The following is a 22,405-nucleotide window of genomic DNA, read 5'->3' as shown; positions in this document are numbered from 1 at the left end:
TCTTTCCTTCTTTATTCTCTTCCTTATTTCATACTCTTCTTTCTCTCCCCCTCCCACTCCCTTCTTTCTTCCTTCCTTCCTTCCTTCCTTCCTTCCTTCCTTCCTTCCTTCCTTCCTTCCTTCCTTCCTTCCTTCCTCCCTCCCTCTCCCTCTCCCTCTCCCTCTCCCTCTCCCTCTCCCTCTCCCTCTCCTCAGAAACATAGGATGCTGCTTTATACTTCTGGCCCTTAAACCCTGGAACCAGGAGAGCAGCTTCAGTGAGTCAACCTCAGTTAGTCCCTTTGGTGAAGGGTGGTGGCTCACTGGCAGAACATCTGTCCTGCATGCAGAAGGACCCCAGCATCTCCAGGTACTAGTAGCTCTGCAAAGGTCCTGCATGAAACCCTAGCGAGCCTCCACCACCCAGTGCAGTTACCAAAAATCATTTTTCAATAAATTGTACAATAATTGTACATTTGAATATCTACTTGCTATTATTCTGACTATGTTTCTGCTTTCAGAGCTAGTTATTACTTACATTATTACAAAAAACAGTAATAATTGAATGCAGTGACAATAATTTATGATAATAAAGAGTGGACACATAGTCCTACAGATACAACCGGCCCTTTGAGGGTGACCAAACTGCTGATGCGGCCCCCGATGAATTTGAGTTTGACACCCCTGCTCTAGATCCTGCATCTGAAAACCAAAACCAAAAAAGAGGTATTCCTTCTCCCTTTGCTGTTCCTTGTCCCAAAAACAGACTTCCCATGGGCCAGGATTTATGTCAGGCTAGGGATATATGCCATCACCCTCTGCCTGGCTTTGCCTAGCAGATTTGGAATGAAATGTCTCAACAACAGTTGTTTAAAATTACCGTATTTTCCCGTGTATAAGACTAGGTTTTCCCCCTAAAAATAATGTCAAAAATTAGGGGGCGTCTTATACACGGATACATCTCCCCCCCCCCATTTTCTTAAATCTGAGTCCCCCAAAATAGGGGGCATCTTATACATGTGGGTGTCTTAGATGGAAAAATATGGTACTTTATTTTGACCCCAAGTGCTCAGAAAAATCTGTCAAAATCTTCCGTCCTTTGAAAATTAGGAAGTTAAAAAAAGAAAACATCAGGGAGTACCTTTCATGTGGTTATCAAGTATATTTTGCAAAATTACAAAGAATGTGCCTTTTTTCATCTTATTTTTTAAAAAATTACTGAAACAGGTTTTCTTGGATTTGCTGAAAACATTTCCAGCACTTCCTTCTCAAATCCCTCTCTTCCAATGCAGTTTTTTTTCTGTGCACACTCAGTAAGCCTAGTCCATTGAGATGCTCCCCTATCATTGTCAACCTTAGCCAGGTCTTTACTTGATTTGGGGTGGGGGTGGGATCTGCCCCCCTCCAACCTCCAGCTGTGCCCATGAGACTTCCCCAACCTGGTGCTCCCATCAGCCTCTGCTGACATTGGTGGAAGTTGTACTCCAAAATGTCTGGAGGGCATTAGGTTGGGAGAGGCCAGCCAAGAGCCATTTCTCTCTCTCTCTCTCTCTCTCTCCTGTTTTCAAATCCCATCCACAAAACCCAACTCCTTTAGTTGCAGGGGGTTGGGCTAGATGGCCCTTGGGATCCCTCCCAACCCTACAATTCTATGATTCTAACTCCGTCCTAAAAGATGGCTGGCTAGCCTGTGGGTATCAACCCTCTGCATGGCCAACGGCCAGGGATGATGAGAGTTCGAAAGCCAGCAACCTATGGAGGGCACCACCTTGTCTACCCTGGAGAACTCCACTTACATCCAGTCCAGGGGGTGGCCCCACCCCATCAGCTTCCCCCTGCTTAGTCTCTTTAGCACCACCCACTGTTGGAATGAGTTGCCTCTATCTAGCACCACCTACTGTTGGAATGAGTTGCTTCTAGCGCCACCTACTGTTGGGTGTTCTGCCTTCTGCCCTACCAGCCACCTCTGGAGAAATGCCACCTCTTTATCAAAAGATCCCAGTGCGGTATACAGTATTAAGAACACATTTTACAAAGCATAATAATAAAAAGCATAATAATAAAATAATCATAAAAACAGCCTCCCCCCCCCCAGCTTTAACAGGCCACAGATTATTTAATGGCCAATGGCCATTGAACACATACATGTATGGAGGTGTGCACTAAATTTCACAGGAGTTTCTTCCTGCGAGATCAAGCGCATGTGAGTTGTAGCACATAGCGTTGAAGGAAGAAGCAGATGCAATGATGGAAGCAAACCTTTGCAAATTGCAGCTATTTCCTGAAGCCCCCAGAAGATCGGAGGCAAGTAGAATCACAGGTCTGGGATAAATCCGTCAGCAGGGCAATTTTTCACTGCAGCAGGTTTGAGTAGATGACCCTCGTGGTCAATTCTAACTCCATGATTCTATAGTATTGTAGAGCTGGACTTGGAAGGAACCCCAAGGGTTATCTAGTCTAACCCCTGCGAGGCAGTGAGAGTCAGGATTCTAGCCAAGGTCAAAGCTGCAAAGGCATTGTTATGGGATGGCTTGCAGGGAGCCCTGTGCCTTTAAACTACGCATCTCCTGCTCTTTCTCCTTCTTTTAACTTTTTTTTAAAAGTAATTGAATACAGGGCTGCTCATCTTCTGAAAGCTGCCCTATATTTGTGCATACACATTTTATGTAAATGCATATTAGGGCCTGGGTTCCCCAGGTATTTCACGGACCTAGCAATGCCCCCTTGGAGATATTCCAGGTCCCTCTCTGAATTAAAATTATATATATATAGTTAAGTTTCTAACGCCTTTACGCAGAGAGATAAAGCAGACAGGGAGTGCTCCAGCTAATTGCTCATTAAGAATTAAACATCCTCCCGCCTCCCGATGTTCTCCTGGCGAATAATTGCAAGGGGATTTGGGTAACTGACAAGTGCAATGGCCCCTTCTTAAAAAAAACCCCATCAAATCAGATTTTATTGCATTAATATTTAATCAAATGCAATCCTATTAAACATACCAGGAGGCCTGTGTGTTCTCTATGTGCTGATTCGGCACGTTCTTAGTCGTCCCCTACACAGAATTTGGAGAGTCTGAACTTCCGTTAATGAAAGAGTCACAAGGCTCTAGTTCTCATGGATGCAGACAATGCATCCCAAATCAGCTCCTGCTATTTTAAACCCTGGAGCAGGATTTGATTCTTCATGGTGGAGAATTGGTGGCCCTCCTGGTGTCTTTGGACTCCAGCTGCCATCATCCTCATCACTCATTGGCTATGGTGACTGGGAGTCCAAAAACAGCCAGAGAACCACAGGTTCCTTCATCCTTGGGCTTGTGTGACAACCAAGAACAAGCCTGATAGATGTTGGGGGCAGGTGCACGGCAGAACTGTGCTGTGGGCATCTATCTGACATTATCTATAGCACAACCAGGAAACCAGCCCTTAGCAAATGAGCCATATTCCACCTTTGTTTTGTGAACTGCAGAGACGCAGATGGTACTCAACTAAATGCCCCCCCACCAGCGCCTGTATTCATCCAAGTTTATTTCCAGAAAGTCGAAGAACAAAGATAATGATCTATAGAACATACAGCTCCCCATTGGCAAACTTTTGTTTCCCTGTGGGATCAACACGCCCACAGAGGTATAGTTGCAAGCTTCTCGCTTTCAGGGTTACAAGCTAAGACCTGCACCTGGTGTCTGCTAGCTGTTTAGGCAGCTGAGGGAGTAGGAGAGAGGGGTCCCCACCCCACCCCTGGTTCAACATACTGCATAGTTAGCACATAACCATGAATGCATATGGTACAAATCCCATTATTTCACTTTTCTGGCCCAAAACTGAGACCACCAGGTACAAAGCTTGGCGATGGGGGTTAGGCACAACAAAAGACCGCAATTGCAATTCCGAGACTGCAATTGCATCTTTAAGGAAATGTCACACCCAGGATTCCTCCACACCTGACGCCTCCGTTTCCCCCTCTGTCACACTTGTTTTCCTCCCAGGACCCCCGTCTTGTGTGGAGGAAGGGCTGAGGTCAGAAAGTGCAGCCTGGTCTTTGGACCCGGTGTCCCCCGAGCCATTTTGCCTCACGCCAGTCTGGCCACTCTGGATTTGGGATTTGACGCTGTGGGCCTTCTTCGCCTGGGCCCTGACGCTGGATCCTCTTTGGGCATGCCTGTACGCAATTGGAGTGGGGATCCTTGAAGGCCTCTTTTCGGGCCTGTTGTCTCTGCGCGGCCGGATTTTGGGGCGCAGCTTCAGCTTGTAAATGGAGGGCACCCGCTCTGGTTTCCTCAGAGACCGCCTCGGCTTACTCTGAGGTAGTTTTGTGTCCTCGGGAGCTGGGGGGTGCTCTGGAGAATCAGGAGGTCTGCCTGGCATCGCTTGAGAGGCTCTGACGTTTCCGTCGACTTCCACACGAGCTGTGTGGTATGGTTCTCCCCCTTCTGCTTCAGGGGCCACACAGTTCTCCTCGGGAAGAGCACCTTCTCTGTCTAGAAACGTTTTTCCGGCCTGGTTTCTATTCACCAGAGATGGACTTGACTGGGGGGGACTTCCCTCAGTCCCTGCGTGCTCCCGGTGCAGTGTCTTGGAGAGCTCCTGTATCACGCTGTCATAATGCAGTCCTGCAGGGCACCACCTCATCTCCCTCTCAGGCACATAGACCCCGCTCCGAGGCACGCCTCCCTCAGAGACTGAGGTCCTCGGGGTGATAGGCAAAGAGGTCCGGGTGGGTGTGGAAACCCTCGGCCCATTACAGGTCAAGGCCACGGCATCTCTTCCTTGGCAACAGTCCACTCCAAACCCTCCTAGCCGACTCCCTTGAGAAACGGGGTTGCCTTCAGAGACTTCCTCCAGCTCCTTGATGTTGGCCAAAATCTCATCCTCTAGGCTCCTGTACAGAGCTTGTTCTTCCACCGGGTCGATAGGCAGTGGTGTGTAAACACGTTCCGTTCCCCTGGCCAGTTCCTTGGTATCCCCTTGACTCAACCAGCCGTCTTTACAAGGTCTTCCTGGAACACCCTCTTGCCCATCCTTCATTTTCTGACCAATTCCACCCCCTGAGCTGTTGGAGAACCTGCTGGCTGATGCTTCCAGGCTGGCAGCCTTGCCCTGTTCTCTCAGAAGAGGGGCCTTGCCCTTGAAAAGCTCTTTCTTGGGCAGGTTGGCTTGGTTTTTGTCCAGGGTGTTACCTCCATTTCTGAAACAGAACGCCTCTTGGTAGCTGCTACCAATTGCTGGGGGCCTGTATGATGTTGGGGCAACTCTTCCGGAGGTCTTGGCACTGCTGTCTTCTTTCTGAACCACAGCTGCGTGTTTGACTGGGGAGGGTGATCGCCACCCTATTGAGTCCTTACTCCAGCTGTGTACGGTGACTCCACCTTGCGGCCTTGCAGGGCTTTCCATCGGGGGCTGGAAGTGCTTGGCTGAACTGGAAGAGCGGATCTGCGGGCCGTTCATTTCAGGCTGGGACCTTCCTGGAGGCCGGGTCACTGAAGCCCTCGGTGCAGAAGCTCTGGACGACGCTGGCCTCTCTGGTTTCTCTCTGTGAGGTGTCGGCGTTGGGATTCTGGCAGGAGATCGTCCACGATGTGCCTCTGAGACAGATTTCCGAACGGGCAAGTTGTCCTCCGTGCTTCCGTTCAGCTGTGACAGGACAGGGCATGCCTCTCTTCTGCTCTGCATAGAGAGAGATGGCTTAGATGCGGGTCTCTCTTCGGGGGCCGGCAGCCTCCGGGTTGGAGTCACTGACCTTGCCCTGAAAGAGGAGAACACAATAATATAAGCACAACACATAGTGGTGCATGCTCTAGTAGTTATCTCCCGCTTGGACTACTGCAATGCACTCTATGTGGGGCTACCTTTGAAGGTGACCTGGAAACCACAACTAATCCAGAGTGTGGCAGCTAGGCTGGTGACTGGGGGTGTCCGCTAAGACCATATAACACTGGTCCTGAAAGACCTACATTGGCTCCCAGCACAATTCGAAGTGTTGGTGCTGACCTTTAAAGCCCTAAACGGCCTCGACCCAGTATACCTGAAGGAGTGTCTCCACCCCCCATCATTCTACCCGGACACTGAGGTCCAGCTCTGAGGGCTTTCTGGTGGTTCCCTCACTGCAAGAAGTGAGGTTACAGGGAACCAGGCAGAGGGCATTTTTGGTGGTGGCGCCCGCCCTGTGGAATGCCCTCCCATCAGATGTCAAGGAAATAGACAACTATCTGACTTTTAGAAGACACCTGAAGGCAGCAACTGGAATTCAGAAGCATTGTTGCCTCCAACTGCGAATTTCTTGTAGGACCAATGTAAGACCAATGGAGGGAGAGGGAGAGAGAAAATCTAGCTTGTAGCTCACATTCTTTACCATTTTGTCAGAAGTGAAAACTTTGAGCTCTTGGCAGAAAACAAATCCTTCTTATCTCTCCACACATTATCTGTCATCACCTGACGGATGGGACTCTCCGATGTTCTGAGACCTCCGACGAGATAAGCAGAGCTGTGGTTTTCCTAGTGCTGCTGCTGCCGCCGCCACCGTTGCTCGGAGGTGACTGCTGCAGTGTCTTCCACCCAGAGCTGTGGGTGTTAGGAGTGTAGGTCCTCCACTCCACTGGGGGCAGCGGGCTTTGGGATCGGGTGACAATCAAAGCAGGCTGTGGCTTGGGGTTGTCTTTCCTGGGCGTTAAGCGGGCTGTGATTTCGTGTTGGACCGGCGTGGCTTGCATCTTCTGAGGGCTGCCTGCCCTCAAGGCTTGTTTGTGAGCTGCAGAAAGGGTTGGGGAAATCAATGAGAGAGAATCCTGCCAGCGCCTCAGCTTCTGACACCGTTATCACAGTATATGCTTTCAAGGCAAGGTCTAGAACAGGCATCCCCAATCTGCGGCCCTCCAGATGTTTTGGCCTACAACTCCCATGATCCCTAGCTAACAGGACCAGTGGTCAGGGATGATGGGAATTGTAGTCCAAAACATCTGGAGGGCCGAAGTTTGGGGGTGCCTGGTCTAGAATCTGTTTTGTTAGAGATACAGATCTGGCTTGGCCTCTCCTGGGCACATTCACCCCCCAGGCCTGAGGTTCCTAGAAGGACTAAAGGATAGGTCTACTTCTGCATTAATTCTGCAAAGAAAATTATACCAGGGATGCAACAGCAAGCCCAGAGGTCTAGAACGGTTAATATTCCAAAAATCCTCTGTAGTATGTTGCATCCTGGATCCTACGGACATTTCCTTTTTAAATAAAAAATAATTTTTTAAAAATTTTTATTTAAAAAATTGCTCACATAACATGAAAGGAGATTCCAACTAAACCTTAATTAGCAAGAACCTTCTGAGAGCAGGAGCTGTTCGAAAGTGGAATGGACTCCCCTTGGAAGGTTGTGGACTCTCCTTCCTTAGAAGTGTGAACTTATGATGAAGGGCAGTATATAAATCTAATAAAAATGAATAAATAATAAGTTTTAAAACAGGTTGGATGGCCCTCTGTCATGGATGCTTTTTAGTTGAGATTCCTGTATTACAGGGAGGTGGACAAGATGACCCTGAGGGTCCCTTCCAATGCTACAATTCTATGATTTTATGATTCCATGAAGTACATTTTCTTTCCCAAATTTTGGAAGGCTCCATCGATTTGCTTGGGTTCAGTTCAGTTCCAAGGACTGTATTTGTTATCTGCAGCACTGGCCTGACCTCTAGTGGACATTAATGTCACTACAAAAGTCATGGCAATGGCTTTTATACAAGCTGCAGGTGCCCTGCTTTCTTTCTGTAGCACAGAGGAGAGGAAGCTCAGGCCCAGGAGAAGAATGCAACCCTGCAAGGCTCCCCCTCCCCAGACTTTCCCCAGGCTACAACATTCCCCAGCTGCATCCTCTACTGGTCCTGCTTCACATCCTGGTTTTGCCTGGGTGATGCCTCTGATAATGCCTCTGGGTTGCCTCGATTGAGGACAGAGAGGTATGTATGTGTGTATAAACTAGCCTGCTGTACAAAGGTAAAATTTATCTTTGCGGCTCCACCCACTTTTGCCTCTGGCCCCGCCCACCCCTACCATGTACCTCCTGGAAGGATACTTATGAGAGAATACAGACCTTGGGCTAGAAAATTGTTCCCCATCCCTGTTATTAGCAGGTACCATGGTACCATCAGGTCAGGACTTTAGGACAGACGTTAAGGGCCCAACTCAGCAGAAGGAGTATGATGATGATGATAATAATAATAATAATAATAATAATAATAATAATAATAATAATATATCTTATTAGGGTTGCCAGACTCGATAGTGGACAGGACTTCTGTGCCTTTAATTGCCCTGCTCTCTTTTGAGTCTGGAAACCTTAAAAAGAAACCAGCAGACCCTTTGCTTGGAAATTAATCAAAGGGTCTGCTGGTTTCTCTTTAAGGTTTCCAGACTCAAAAGAGAGCAGGGCAATTAAAGGCACAGACGTCCTGTCCACTATCGAGACTGGCAACCCTATATCTTATTTATATGCCATCCATCTGACTGGGTTGCCCCAGCCACTTTGGGAGGCTTCCAACAAATATTAATCCCTCTTCAAAGGGAACCCCGGGAATTGCAGCTCTGTAGGGATCTCTCCTAACAACTCTCAGCCCCCTTAACAAACTACACCCCCCAGAATTCCCTGGGGGAAGCCATGAGTGTTTAAAGCAGCATCAAGATATGGTTTGAATGTGGCCTGGGTCAAAGCGCTGACGTACAACAGTAGTCAGTTTCGAGATCTGTTGGACTAATTAAGCAAAAACACAGGAATGAAACACTTTAGATTTAGAGCGATGGGCACAGAGATGGCCTTCTCTTTACATCCAACAAGAGAATGGGGGGCTTACAGAGCGAGGTGCACCGGCAGGGGTCATGCTTGTCCAGGTAGTGCTCTAGGGTGTCCCAGCCGCCGCCCACTCGGACCATCACGTGATTCCGCAGGATCTGGAGCAAAAAGGAGCGCAGGTGAGCACCACATGCCCTTTCCTGACCGTGAGGCACAGCAACACGTGCAGTCCTAGAGAATGCTTTCCCAAGTGACACCTGCCTGGCAATGATGCAGACACCTGTCAATACTAGGCTAAGGTTTTTCTTCTACACCTGGGGATCTGAAAAGTTTTAAAACCTGGAGACTGTCCTGTACTAGGTGACTAAGAGATTGATAAAGGTAAAGGTAAAGGACCCCTGACAGTTAAGTCCAGTCACAGACAACTCTGGGGTTGCAGTGCTCATCTCGCTTTACTGGCTGAGGGAGCCAACGTTTGTCCACAGTTTTTCCAGGTCATCTGGCGAAACCAGAGCAGCACACGGAAACACTGTTTACCTTCCCGCTGGAGCGGTACCTATTTATCTACTTGCATGTGCTTTCGAACTGCTACGTTGGCAGGAGCTGGGACCGAGCAACGGGAGCTCACTCCATCGCGGGGATTCGAACCGCCGACCTTCTGATTGGCAAGCCCTAGGCTCAGTGGTTTAGACCACTGCGCCACCCGCGTCCCAAGAGATTGATAAATAATACTAATAAACAAGTCTGTGCCACAGGCACACACACACAGAAAGTTAGACCAGTGGTTCCCAAACTTTTGGGAGGCCCTTCCCTCTTGGCTCCATAAATTCATCCCCACTGATCCCTTCTCTTACTCAGAACAGCAGTTTGCACAACCCACTGGGTAAGATAAAAACACAATAAAACTCTAAACAGTAACAATTAATTGCACATTTATCCAAAATCCCATTGAAACGATTTGGTTTAATTGATTCAACAATGGACTTGATCCTGTAAACCGGCTTTGCAAAGCCTCATTTATGCCTCCACCGTCCGCTTGCCTCTTGCTCCCGTGGGTAATTCCACCCCCTGCCTTTGGGGGCAGCACTGTCCACTTTGGGAACCACTGTGTTAGATACACATGATATTCCTATGTCCTACCTACAGTTAACTCTCTCTTCTCTGTAGGCTATCTGCTTCTGGCATGAGCTGAATCCTTATACCTGGTAGGGCTGGGAGAGACCCGCTTTTGACATTCTGGAAATCTGCTGTCAGTTGTTGAAGACCAGAGGTGAGGAACCTTGGGCCAGGGGGGCAGAATGTGGCCCTCAGTCTTCTCTATCTGGCCCTTATGACTCTTCCAAGGCCACACCCCTTGCTTCTTGCCTTCCTTGTATGTTTTTGCCTGGCTGAGATGTGTCTTTGACCTCTGATCATACTTCCTGCTTTCCTAGGTGGTGGAGGGAACACGAGTATGACTCTGAATGTGTGTGGTGGTGGTGGTGGGGAGGATGTGGGAGAAATCTGATTCTGTTCATGTTCAAAGGTGAATTTATTGAATTTGCACATTCTAAAACAACATGAGAACCGTAATCACAGCCATCCTTCAAATCCAACTCACCTGAATTTTGCAATGCAGTTCTCCAGCTTGCCAACCAGTCTTTACAAAAATGCATATATTAGCAGGGAGTGTGCTTGAAAATGAACATGTTAGTGAAAATAACTTACAAAAATGCATTATATTAGGGGAAACTGAGGTGCAAAAAATGTGTACATTAGTTGAAACTGTATACAAATAATTGTGTGTTGAGAGAGATTTGCCCTAAAATGCTGAAGAATTTTCATGAGGATTTTTAAATGGCAGAGGTGTTGGGGAAAAGGGAAAGTGAGAAAACAGAAATTGAGAGATCCTTCCAACCCTGGGATTGGGGGGACGTGTGTCCCCTCCACCAACCAACCCAACATGGCAACATTTCAACTGCCATCATCCCAGTTCCAACTGCCATTAGCCATTACCTGTATAGTAGTCAAAAGTCCTGGCAAAAATGTGTGTATTAGGAAAAATTCGCACCAAAACACTGATTAATTTTTCAAGAGGATTTAAAAACGTGGGCCAAAAGTGGAGAGCTGAATTTCAGGGTGGAAAAGTGAGGAACTGAGAGGACAGAAATGGACAGCTTCCTCCAGCCCAAGTGTGTGAGCATGCTCAGAAGCCAGCTTACTATACAACAGTAAAATTCGCATCCATTGCTCCGCCCACTTTTGCCTCTGGCCCTGCCCACCACCAGGCCAACTCACCCTGACGAAGATCAGCAAGTTTGAATCGCCCACACGGTATTTCCCTTCTGAGACTTTGATCATGGAGAACTGGACTGGACAGGTGCAACGGCTGACAAGACACTGGACCTTTGCAGGGGGATAAGAATAGTAATGAGTTCGGCAACCTGAATATGAATGAGAGGAAATGTGGAGTAGTGGTTTTAGACTAGGAGCTGTGAGATCAGGGTTTGCCTTCCCCACTTGGCCCTGATGCTCACTGGGTGACCCTGAGGCCGGCCACTAATCGCCCCTCAGCCTGGCCAACCTCACAGGGTTGTTATGAGTATGAAACTGGGGAGAACAGTATTCATGAGCTTCATGGAGTGAATGTGGGGTGCAGATGTATAAATAAATAGCACATTGGAACTCCCTGCCTATTGACATCTGGCAGATGTCTTTGCTGTTTGCTTTTCAGTGCCTGTTCAAAACATTTTTTTGTTTAGACAAGCCTGCCCAGATGTTTAGTAAAATGATGTGAGTTTCCAATTTTTTATAGTCTATTGTTATTTTTTACTTTTTGAAAGTCTTAAAATATTGTAAATTTTTCTTGTTGATCTTATCGCTTACTTTTTTTGCTTTGAGGTTCTTTTTTTAAACAATCAAGCAGTGTATAAATTTTATGAAATAAATAGTGTGTGTGGGGGGGGGGGAGACAGGTGGCCCTCTAGGATCCTTGATGTGGTCCTCCAGAGTCGCCCCCAAGCCACATCCCTCACCAGCCCTGCCCTGACCCCTTCTTTTGATGCTTTTGCCAGGCACAAATGTGTCATAGAATCATAAATGTGTAGAACTGGAGGGAATCCCTAAGGGTCATCTAGTCTAACCCCCTGCAATGCTAGAATCACAGCTACAGAATCCCTGGCAGGTGGCCACCCGGCCTCTGCTTAAAGACCTCCAATGAAGGAGAGTCCTTGACCTGTGCAGCTTAGGAACCCTGTGTTTGCCCTGGGGTGCGAATCTCCCTGCTTAAATACCATCTGGTCGAGGTTCTTGAAATTGGCCGGCTTCCTCGGGGCCCTTGGGAGGGGGGTCTCTTCTGGCGGCAGGTTCAGGTCCTCGCGGATCTCCTCCTCGATCTCCTCCTCCATCTGGATGAGGGTGGGGGCGCTCATGCCAAAGCGGGCGGCTCGTCGGGCCACCTCCAGGAGACAGAGGACAAAGTTCTTCTCGTTCTTGCGCAAGACCAGGTCTTCCGTCTCGAACATCAGGACTTCTGGAACAAAGCAGATGGAGTGAAAGTAGGGGAGAGCTAAGCAGTGTGGACTGAGGGGCGATTGGTGGGAAAACACTGTAGAGAAACCAAGTCAGGCTCTTTGTGGGGGGGCAGGGTTGCCAGCTAGTGCTGCGTCGAACTTTTCTCCTGTGTTTTGTTTTCACTGTTCTCCATCAAACAAAAAGGGATTGCATTGGAGAAATCCCCCCAAATCAAGAGTTTTCACGCCCATCTCTCATCCAAGGCAATGCAAACATCCTGATTATGCCTTTCCCCATCAACAGACTCTCCCCCTGTGGGGAGTTGGACATAGCCAACAACATGCTTGATGCTGACCACCCACAGGAGCATAAAATAGCTTCCTGGATCAGGCCATTGGCCCATCTAGCCCAGCATCCTGTTCTCATAGTGGCCAACCAGATGCTGGTGGGAAACCTTGCAAGCAGGACCGGAGCACAAGAGGCCTCTCCCCTCCTGCGGTTTCCAGCAACTGGTATTCACAAATATTTCTGTCTCCAGCTGTGGAGGCAGAGCACAGCAGCCATCAATAGCCCTCTCCATGAATTTGCCCAACCTTCTTTCAAAGCCATCTAAGTTGGAGGCCATCCCAACTTCCTGTGGAAGGGAGTTCCACGGTTTAACTGTGCTGCTACTTTTTGCCCTAACGGAGAACGAATCTGGTCCATCTTCTGCATGATGGAGCCCTCCCAATCTTGTTCTTTGCCACTCCAGAGGGCAGAATTGGAGGACCAAGATTTGGCAACCCTTCCTCACCCAGTTCTGAGCCGCGTACCTTTAATGCCCATCTCCTTCCGGCACCACTGGATGAAGTTGGACACGTTGTCCCTGGCTTGGAAGGTCCCTGGCTGAGCAAAGTCGTTGCAAGTCACTTCACAGGTGGGCAGCTGGAGCTTGTGTCTCAGACCCGGGTACCTCTGGTCAAAGTCCCAAGCCACTTGGGTGATGCTGTTGGCATGGCGACAGAGCAAGACCCCTGTCTCCAGGGCTTCAAAGAAGAACCCCACGTTGATGTCCAGATCATAGAGTTCCTTCAGCCACTCGGCCAAGTCCTCCTTCATGGCATAGAGGTATTGTTCCCCGGTCTTGTATGGACGGATGCTCCTCATACGAGCCTCCTGGATTCCGGACATCTTCAAGTGCTGGTGGAGGGGGGGGGGACTCAGTACAAAATCTGCTTGGCAACCTTAAAAACTCCAGCTCTCTCCTTGCCATTCATCAACCCATCCCTTGAGCCACCACCTGTGACATCAAAACAAGTCCACCTCAAAGTTATATTTTCAAGGCAGATTTTGGCTCCATTCCCCATCAGTTCTCACAGAAACCAGGGATACATTTGATCCTCTACAGCAGCATGACTGGGTCGTCTTGTCGAAATGTTGGTGAAGCGGGAGCTTCTCCTGAAATGACTTCCTAAGATCTCCCATCTCATGACCTCATGCTCCTCCACCATTAATGGTGGCCCATCATTGGCTTGTCCTTGTTTCAAAACTCGTTTCTGGCAAAAGCGGAGTGTCCCTCGCTGGTCCGCCACTGCTCCATGAGGCAACTGTTGGATTCCCCTTAAACCGCAAGCATCTGATATCCTCCTATCTTACGCCCTCGAACATATTCACACACACACACACACACACACGTCCTTCAGGGATTTGCAGAACTTCTGGTGCAAGATCTGTTAAAAAGAGGGAGAATCTATTTCGCAGGGCCGGGTCCCTGGTCTGTTGTGCTTCCTCCTTCCAAGTCCTGTTCTCTTCTCCTTGGTGACAGACAACTCTCCACAAAACACTCCCCATTCGCCCTGCTAGATCGGATGTCGCTTTGCCTCGGCTGGAGCAAACAACCCTCGCTCCTTTTCGCAACACTGATCCACCCAAGCAAATGAGATACTGTGAGCACAAAGCTTGACGGGGGGCGGGGGGGGGCAAGACAGATGTCCACTCACTGGAAACCACGGAGAAAGGACAGGTTAGTTGGTGCAAGAGCATGGATGTAGCCAGGGTTTTTGTTAGGGGGGTGGCAGAACCTCACTTTTTAAATTGAGGGGGCAGCTGCCTCTCCCTGCCCCCCTTGACTACGCCCATGTGTAAGAGTCAGAAGTGACATAATAGAAGTTTATAAAATTATGCAAAGTGTGGCGAAAGCTGACAGCAAAAATATTTTCTCCCTCTCATAACACTAGAATTCATGGACATCCAAGGACGCTGAATGTTGGGAGATTCAGGACAGATAAAGGACTTTGTCCTTTACAGTATCTGTCCTGAATACTTGAACTGTGGAATTTGCTCCCGCAGAAAGCAGTGATGGCCAACAACCTAGACTAAAAGAAGATTGGACAAATTCAGGAAGAGGACTATTGATGGCTACTAGCCATGATGGCTATTGCTCTGCCGCTCAGTATCCTATGCTGTGGCCAAATTTCGCACCTTAGCTATTAAAAAACGCAAATCTCTTTTATTGACTAACATATTCTAACAATTTGTTCTGCCCTCCGACGATGATATTGCTGCTACAGTTTTTAGTTAAATCTCTTATTTTTTTATGGTGTTTTATTCCTCTGGACCTGTAGTTTAAGTATTGTACATTTAATTAGTATATTGACTGTTAAAACCCCATATCAGTTGTCTTTATTGTTTATGTAGAGAATTATGCAGAATTTCTGGTTTGATATGCTGGCTGTTTGCCATAATAAACATTGACTGACTGGCTATTGCTCTCCCTCCAGTATCAGATGGGCTCTGCCTGTGCACTGCTCCAACTGGTGGCTGGTGTGCATTTGGGACCGGTAGGACAGAAGGCAGGGAGCCCAACAGTAGGTGGTGCCAGAGCCAAAGACAAGAGGAGCTTGCAAATTGTACAGTGGTACCTCGGGGTGGTGCTGTGGATTAAACCACAGAGCCTAGGGCTTGCTGATCAGAAGGCTGGCGGTTCGAATCCCTGCAATGGGGTGAGCTCCCGTTGTTCGGTCCCAGCTCCTGCCCACCTAGCAGTTCGAAAGCACATCAAAGTGCAAGTAGATAAATAGGGACCGCTGTGGCGGGAAGGTAAACGACGTTTCCGTGCTCTGGTTCGCCAGAAGCAGCTTTGTCATGCTGGCCACATGACCCGGAAGCTGTCTGCAGATAAACGCTGGCTTCCTCGGCCTATAGAGCGAGATGAGCGCCACAACCCCAGAGTCGGACACAACTGGACTTGATGGTCAGGGGCCCCTTTACCTTTACCTTTTTCCCTCGGGGGGCGGGGCGGACGGCAGACGTGGGTGGCCCTGTGGATTAAACCACAGAGCCTAGGGCTTGCTGATCAGAAGGTCGGCGGTTCGAATCCCTGCAACGGGGTGAGCTCCCGTTGTTCGGTCCCAGCTCCTGGCCACCTAGCAGTTCGAAAGCACGTCAAAGTGCAAGTAGATATCCAGAAAATAGGTAAACAGCAGGACGGTAAACGGCATTTCCGTGTGCTGCCCTGGTTCACCAGAAGCAACTTTGTCATGCTGGCCACATGACCCGGAAGCTGTACGCCGGCTCCCTCGGCCAATAACGCGAGATCAGCGCCGCAACCCCAGAGTTGGTCACAACTGGACCTAGTGGTCAGGGGTCCCTTTACCTTTACCTCGGTTTACGAACTTAATCCGTTCCTGAAGTCCGTTCTTAAACCAAATCCGTTCTTAAACCAAGGCACACTTTCCCTAATGAGGCCTCCCGCCACCAATGCCCTTCCACTGCTCGGCTTCTGTTCGTAGACTGAGATAGAGTTCACAAACCGGAACACTACTTCCGGTTTTGAGGAATTCGTAAACTGAATAGTTCGTAAACAAGACTGTTCATAAACCGAGGTACCTCTGTACTTTTGTCTCCCACCTCCTCCCTGCTGAGTTCTACAAGGGGCAACACTGAGACTTAGGAGAAGGAAGCTGACAGACAGGGCCACCCCTTGGGCTGGTTGTCAGTAAGAAGGCAGTGGAGGGGGTGGTGGCCGAGGGCAAACTAAGGTTGGCCTAACGGACCAGCCTCCACTGCACTCTTGACATTGCTGCTGCTTGGTCCCATCCCCTCTACTTCCCAGTAAGAAGCAGTGATGCAACCTGCCAGAGATGAAGTGATGCCAACCTACCCCACTGTCTTCTGTGACTGGGGGCACCGTTTTGTGTTTTGCCCCAAGCAACAAAGTACCTTGGGCCCATGATCCTGCTTTCAACTGAGAGACCTGGAACTGTCTATTGCAGGCATAGGCAAACTCGGCCCTCCAGATGTTTTGGGACTACAATTCCCACTGGTCCTGTTAGCTAGGGATGGTGGGAGTTGTAGCCCCAAAACTTCTGGAGGGCCGAGTTTGCCTATGCCTGTTCTATTGTAATAAAGTGTGCCACTGGGCTTGTGCAAAGTGCAATTCAAGGCCGCTGGATAACCTCATATTCTTTTTCGTGTGCGTGTCTATCTGAAACTCGGGCAAGGAGCTTCTGGGACAGAGGAGGTCTGAGTGACGCACGCTTCCCTTCAGAAAGACAGCAGCTATTACCTGAGAGTAGGGATGTAGAGAGAGTGTTTTCCACTGGGGCCCTGCAGTTGCTACATGCAACACTGAATCTTTTCTGCTGCAATTCGTCTTCGGAAATGGTGAAATTACATGACTGCAATTGTCATTATGTCAATTCTGAATGCAAAGGTGATGCACAAATGGAGGAGAATGTTCGCAGACTGAAAGCTACACCACTAGCAAATATCCATTGCATTTTTAATGGCCCTCAATACTATTTCACTATGCTGAAAACTCTGACCCGTTGTTCTGTATTTATTTATTTCTTAATACTGAAGATGTCATAAACATTTCACTCAGCCACAGTTACTGTCTGGACACTGGACAAGCAAGCAAACATTGACTGCTGCTCACGCCTTCCTCACTCCCCAGGGAAGTGAAGAGCCTTAGCCTCGTATCTGCCGGACGGCACAGCCTCTCTAGAACTTGCCCGGAGAAACTATGTGATGTCACAATGGACTGAGGTCACCTTGCCACCACACAGCCCTCTCACAGGTGCAGCGGATCATTCAGTAAAACTCACCACTTCTTTTTCACTGGTAGGTGTTAGACAAAAATGTCTGAGGGCTGGGACACGTCTTTCTCCCCAGATAAGACTGGAGACATTCCCAAGAGAATCCTAACTTTGAAGGCAGGAGTGGGGAACCTCAGGCTGAATGCAGCCTTGCTGGGCTCTTGATCTGCATCCCACACCCCTTAAATTCTCTCCTGGCCACACACGATGTTTCTCTGCCTGCTTTTAGCTGACTGCATGCATCCTTGAACTGTGATCTTCCTTGCCTGGAGAGAGGACAGAGAGGGGTGTGTGAGTGTCTGTATGTGGAAAAGGTAAAAGGTAAAAAGGTAAACGACCCCTGGACAGTTAAGTCCAGTCAAAGGCGACTATGGGATGCGGTGCTCATCTTGCTTTCAGGCCGAGGGGTCTGGCGTTTGTCCACAGACAGCTTTCCGGGTCATGTGGCCAGCATGACTAAACCGCTTCTGGTGCAACGGGACACCGTGACAAGTACCAGAGAGCACGGAAATGTCGTTTACCTTCCCACCACAGCAGTACCTATTTATCTACTTGCACTGGCGTGCTTTCAGACTGCTAGGTTGGCAGGAGCTGGGACAAAGCAACAGGAGCTCACCCCGTCACGGGGATTCGAACCGCTGACCTTCTGATTGGCAAGCCCAAGAGGCTCAGTGGTTTAGACCACAGCGCCACCCACATCCCTTTTGCTTGTGGGAAACCTTCCAGAGGCAAAAGTGGGGGGGGGGGAATGTGACATCAGCACTGCACGTGTCAGAGGTTTCTATAAGGACACACCTCCCTCCAGACCAGCAAAGGGGGTTGCATCCAACTAAGATTTCCTCGAGAGACTAGACCTATTTAAATGAATGGACCCAAGTTAGATGGGCCCATTACTGTATCTTCAATCCTTCAAGGATACAGAGCAGTGCCGGTGAGGGGTGTGGCCTGGAAGAGTGGGATTGGCCTAAGGCAAGTCTCAAGGGCTGGGTAAAGAGGCCAGAGGGCCACATTTATCCTGAGGTTCCCCTGCCAGATTGCACTTCCTGAGTGCTCAAAGCACTTTCTATGCACCATCTCCAGGGTTGCCACATGTCTGGAATTTCCCACACATATCTGGAATACTGTAGTTGGAAGCAGTGTCCGGGTGGAATTTGATCCAGGCAATCCTGACATACGGCAACTCATGTCGACAATGTTGTTTTTGGCAATTCCCCTTAAAAACAGCTCAAAAAACTTCAAATTCTCACTGTTTGAAATATGGCAACCCTAACAATCTTGTTCTAAATCCTTACGATGACTTTGAGAGGTAGATCAGGTGTGTCCTCATGTTTTGCAGATAGGCTTGCTTGGTGTCAAGTTGTGAGATAGGATCTGAAATGGGCATAACTGAGGTCTCCAGCCCTTACCGTTTATCTCTGCCTTCTCTCTCTCTCTCTCTCTCTCTCTCTCTCTCTCTCTCAATCCAGGTTTAAAATCTGATGTCCCAAACCAGACCAGAAGAGGAAGAGAGCGAATCAGAGGAGAGATGCCACCAAGAACCAGAAGCAGAAAATGAGGTGCCAGACCTCGATGCAGAAGAATCCAGCTCTAGTGCTCTTCTGGATTCTCCTCAGACTCCCAGCACGGAGCAGCTGCCAAAACAGGAAAACTGGCTGTGGAGCTGGTTTTCTTTCCCCCTTCTCTCCGGTCTCACCTGGCTGGGAGACAGGTAGCAGCTCAGAGGCCTTCCTCAAAACCAAGCATCTCCTCTCCGTAGCGGTGAAAGAGCCGCATTGCATTCTCCCCATTTTAGAGACAGGAAAACAGAGTCTGTATGTGTGTAAATTTGAAATGGAATGTTTCACCAATTGGAGGCGCGGGGGCGGGGGGCAGAATGGGGTGGGGTTAGAACTCAGATGAAAAGCTCAACTCCGTCCCAAATATCTCATTTGGATGTTGACTGTTTCAAGCTCAGTTCCTCGTGTGACGCTAACGAGAACAGCATGAAAAAAATTAATTGCTTCCACTGCAAAAGTATGTCTAATTGGGGGGGGGGGGATGCACAAAAATACATATACACCAGGAGAAATTCGCACCCAAGGTTGCTGAGTTTCCCTGAGGATGTTAAAAATAAATAAATCTGAAACTGGTGTGGAAATGTAGAGAATTGAGTGAAAAAATGAGGAAGCGAAACTGAAACTGATAGGCAGCAATACTTTGGAATATCAGTTGCTGAAAACTGCAGGATAGGAGTGGGCTCTTGTGCTTGGATCCTGCTTGTAGGCTTTCCATTGGAGCATCCGGTTGGTCACTGCGAGAAGAGGATGCTCCTCTTATGTTTTTATGACAGATTCGCACACCCTTTTAAAGCCCCGGCGTGCTCTAGCCTTTTTTTTTTTAAGGAGCCTTTTGGGCTATTTTAATTGCAAATCTTCCTTTGCCTCTTAGGAACAAGCCCCTGCAGGAGCCCGTCTGCAGTCAGCTGGAGAGGAACAGATCCTCCGGCAAGATGTGCCCAGAGTGCGAGATTCTGTTCTGCAAAAAGTGTGAGACGTTACATTACAGCCGGGTTTTCATTGAACATGGACTGCTGGGCCACGGCACAGAAAACCTGCTGGAGGCTTCGAGCCCAGCGCTTAGTGCAGGCAAGACACAATGAGGACTAGTATGCTCCAGAGTCTAAATGCTATCTTTCCCAACGGGTGAATTAGGGATGGTCCCAGGCCAGAGCTACTACCCTGTTTTCCTGATTGAGGCGCAGTGCCTTTAATGGCTGTGCAATGGGTAGAAATATAACAGCCCACAGCATTCTCACAACCAGGGGAGCAATTCAGTTCACATTTAAAGCAGACTCTCTCAAATTCATATGTGAAATGCGGCCATCCTTCAAAATCCACATGTATCTAAATTTTGCAATGATCCTCCAGAACGAAGGAGAATGCAAGTAATAGGGAAACATGTGCATAATAATGAATATATTGGTGAAAATAACATACAAAATGCAGAAATTACTTGCAAAAATGTAATGTCACACGAGAAGCTTTAGAAGAAATGTGCATTGAAATGCTGCAGTTTTTTTGAGGGTTTTTTTAAAAAGGAAAAATTTGCAAATTGCTGCAGAAACAACCAAATTTAAGATTGGAAAAATCAGGAAATGGAGAGAAATGAAATGGACAGGTACTATCCCTACTCACAATACTGCATCACTCTGTTCAGAGATGTTACCGACTCAGTTACTACCTTAAAGCATAGGACTTCAACCAGTGGGTTGGAAGACCCAGGTGGGTCACAAGGCCATCACAGATGACCAAACCATAGGAGCACTACCTGTAGTATCTGAGCTAGAAAACGTTCTCATTTTACCAATTTCTATGACTGCTGCAAAGCAGCAGCAGAAGGGCAAGAGCCTTTTTTCAACAGGATATTTCTAGCCAACTGTATGCCCCACCTTCCTTTAGCAGGGCCCCTAGCGAGGGAGCTCTCTATGGAGCAGGGACATGTTCTGTTCACTTTCTAGTCTTTTTCTGCAGCTTTCCAGACTTCTCCCAGGATGGAAGTCTGCTGGGGACTAGAATGCAGATGGGGCTACTGCAGCGGGTAGCTCAGTTGCCCAGCGGTTGCCATCATAGCAGCAGCTGGGTCCCCCAGAAGTGATGGCAAATGTCTGGCCACAGGAGGTGAGAGTTAGAAGGAGCAAGGGACACCATCACCCTCATTCCGCTCCCTGCAACCTGAAATAGGTCTGGGTCAGGGGGAAACTTCCTTGCTGCTTTCCATTTCATAGAAATGCTAAGGGTCCCTTCCAACTCTACAATTCTACGATCCTATGAAAGTAAAACACAAGGTCACTTGTGTCGCAAGCTGGTTGTCATAGAGTATGTCCTCCTTTTTCCAGGCTCTATAGAGCTGGCTGTCCCCCCGGAGGAGTCAGAAGAGGAAATAAAGAGGCAGTGAGAGGGATATTGGATTAATTTCTTGGTAGTCCGCAAACGATGCTGGCCAACTTGTCTGCTGGTCCTAGAGGTGAGTCCAGCAAGATTGAAGTCTGTGCAAGCTCATTCTGGCTGCTGACTAAATGTTCTGTGTGCATGCATGCATGCATGTATGTGTGTGTGTGGTCTACCTCATATGGTGGTTGTTTTAACACAGCTGTGTTTTTAAAAGTTGGGGAAGAGATCTTGGATGCTTTGGATTAAATCCTTCAACATCACTGCTTCTTAGTGGCTTGTTTTGGCTTCTAGGAGATTGTTGTTAAACGAATAAGAGAGTAAAGGCAAAGCTTTGAAGCAGGCACCCCCAAACCTGGCCCTCCAGATGTTTTGGGACTACAATCCCCATCATCCTGTTAGCTAAGGATGATGGGAGTTGTAGTCCGAAAACATCTGGAGGGCCGAGTTTGGGGGATGCCTGCTTTGAAGGATACACGGGATGCTGGAAAGATCCAGAAGATAATAATCAAGACAAGTCATATGCAATCTAATTGAGAGTCCTGCATTGCATGACCATTGGGACCCCTTCCAACTCTACAGTTCTGACACCAATCACAGGAGCCCCACTGTCCTATGAGATGCACCATCAACTTGAATCTAGAGATTTCCCAAACATGGGCCCCCTCTTCCTGAAGCCAGACTTTTCTCAATAGCAGAGCTGAGGAATCTTTTTCTGGCTGGTGGCTGTATTACTTCCTGGGAAAATTTCTTGGGGCCGAATGCCAGTGGTGGGCATGGTGATGTGGTCTGACATACACACCACTCTCCATCTCTCACCTAACCAAGCGAGGCATGCAATCACAGATGGGGGCAAATTTTGGCTCAGAAAGGGTGCAAAGCAGGGTGGGTGAGGGTTGTGGCCTGGGAAGCACCCTGAGGGCCAACTAGAAGTCCCTGGAAGGCTGCATTCAGTCCCCAGGCCCGGTGTTCCTCAGCCCTGCTCTATAGGTGTAAGCTGTTGTGGCCAGCACAGCAGTCCTGCGGCTGCATAAATCAAATGCTGTGGCCAGGGAGAAACCGGTTTCTGAGCCCCTTGCAAAACTGCTTGGTATGCGCTTGGCTGGCAGAGAAATTTCCGGTTCGAGGAAGGAGGTTGCTGCAGAGCGAGCAGCTTGTCAATAGGGGGTC

The 22,405-nt window shown here is 48.6% G+C and overlaps 2 protein-coding genes and 1 long non-coding RNA gene across 4 annotated transcripts; 2 read left to right on the top strand and 1 right to left on the bottom strand.

Annotated features, from left to right (window-relative positions):
* Nucleotides 1-1,099: 1,099 nt before the first annotated feature.
* On the bottom strand, nt 1,100-14,069 carry GAS2L2 (growth arrest specific 2 like 2). Of its 2 annotated transcripts, none has more exons than XM_035139988.3 (6): nt 13,044-14,069; nt 12,012-12,250; nt 11,017-11,124; nt 8,801-8,897; nt 6,405-6,720; nt 1,100-5,718 (listed from the first exon to the last, which is right to left on the bottom strand). In XM_035139988.3, exons 1-6 carry the CDS (start codon nt 13,399-13,401, stop codon nt 3,894-3,896), a joined length of 2,943 nt encoding a protein of 980 aa, XP_034995879.3. In that variant the 5' UTR covers nt 13,402-14,069; the 3' UTR covers nt 1,100-3,893. The 2 variants fall into 2 exon arrangements, with proteins under 2 accessions (XP_034995879.3, XP_060139086.2); XM_060283103.2 differs by having other exon boundaries at nt 12,012-12,247; nt 13,044-13,984.
* Nucleotides 14,070-14,086: 17 nt separating this feature from the next.
* On the top strand, nt 14,087-14,973 carry LOC148683562 (uncharacterized). Its single transcript, XR_015947140.1, has 2 exons — nt 14,087-14,233; nt 14,448-14,973. It is a non-coding gene; the product is annotated as an uncharacterized LOC148683562 (long non-coding RNA).
* A 2,194-nt stretch (nt 14,974-17,167) lies between these two features.
* PGBDF (plakoglobin binding and degradation factor) lies at nt 17,168-21,497 on the top strand. Its single transcript, XM_088658273.1, has 4 exons — nt 17,168-17,334; nt 18,776-19,017; nt 19,737-19,933; nt 21,184-21,497. Exons 2-4 carry the CDS (start codon nt 18,788-18,790, stop codon nt 21,240-21,242), a joined length of 486 nt encoding a protein of 161 aa, XP_088514399.1. The 5' UTR covers nt 17,168-17,334; nt 18,776-18,787; the 3' UTR covers nt 21,243-21,497.
* The last annotated feature ends 908 nt before the right edge of the window (nt 21,498-22,405 follow it).

Source organism: Zootoca vivipara, chromosome 14, assembly GCF_965207765.1.
Source record: "Zootoca vivipara chromosome 14, rZooViv2.hap1.1, whole genome shotgun sequence".
Classification (NCBI taxonomy): Eukaryota; Metazoa; Chordata; class Lepidosauria; order Squamata; family Lacertidae; genus Zootoca; species Zootoca vivipara.
This window is presented reverse-complemented; position numbering and strand designations above follow the sequence as displayed.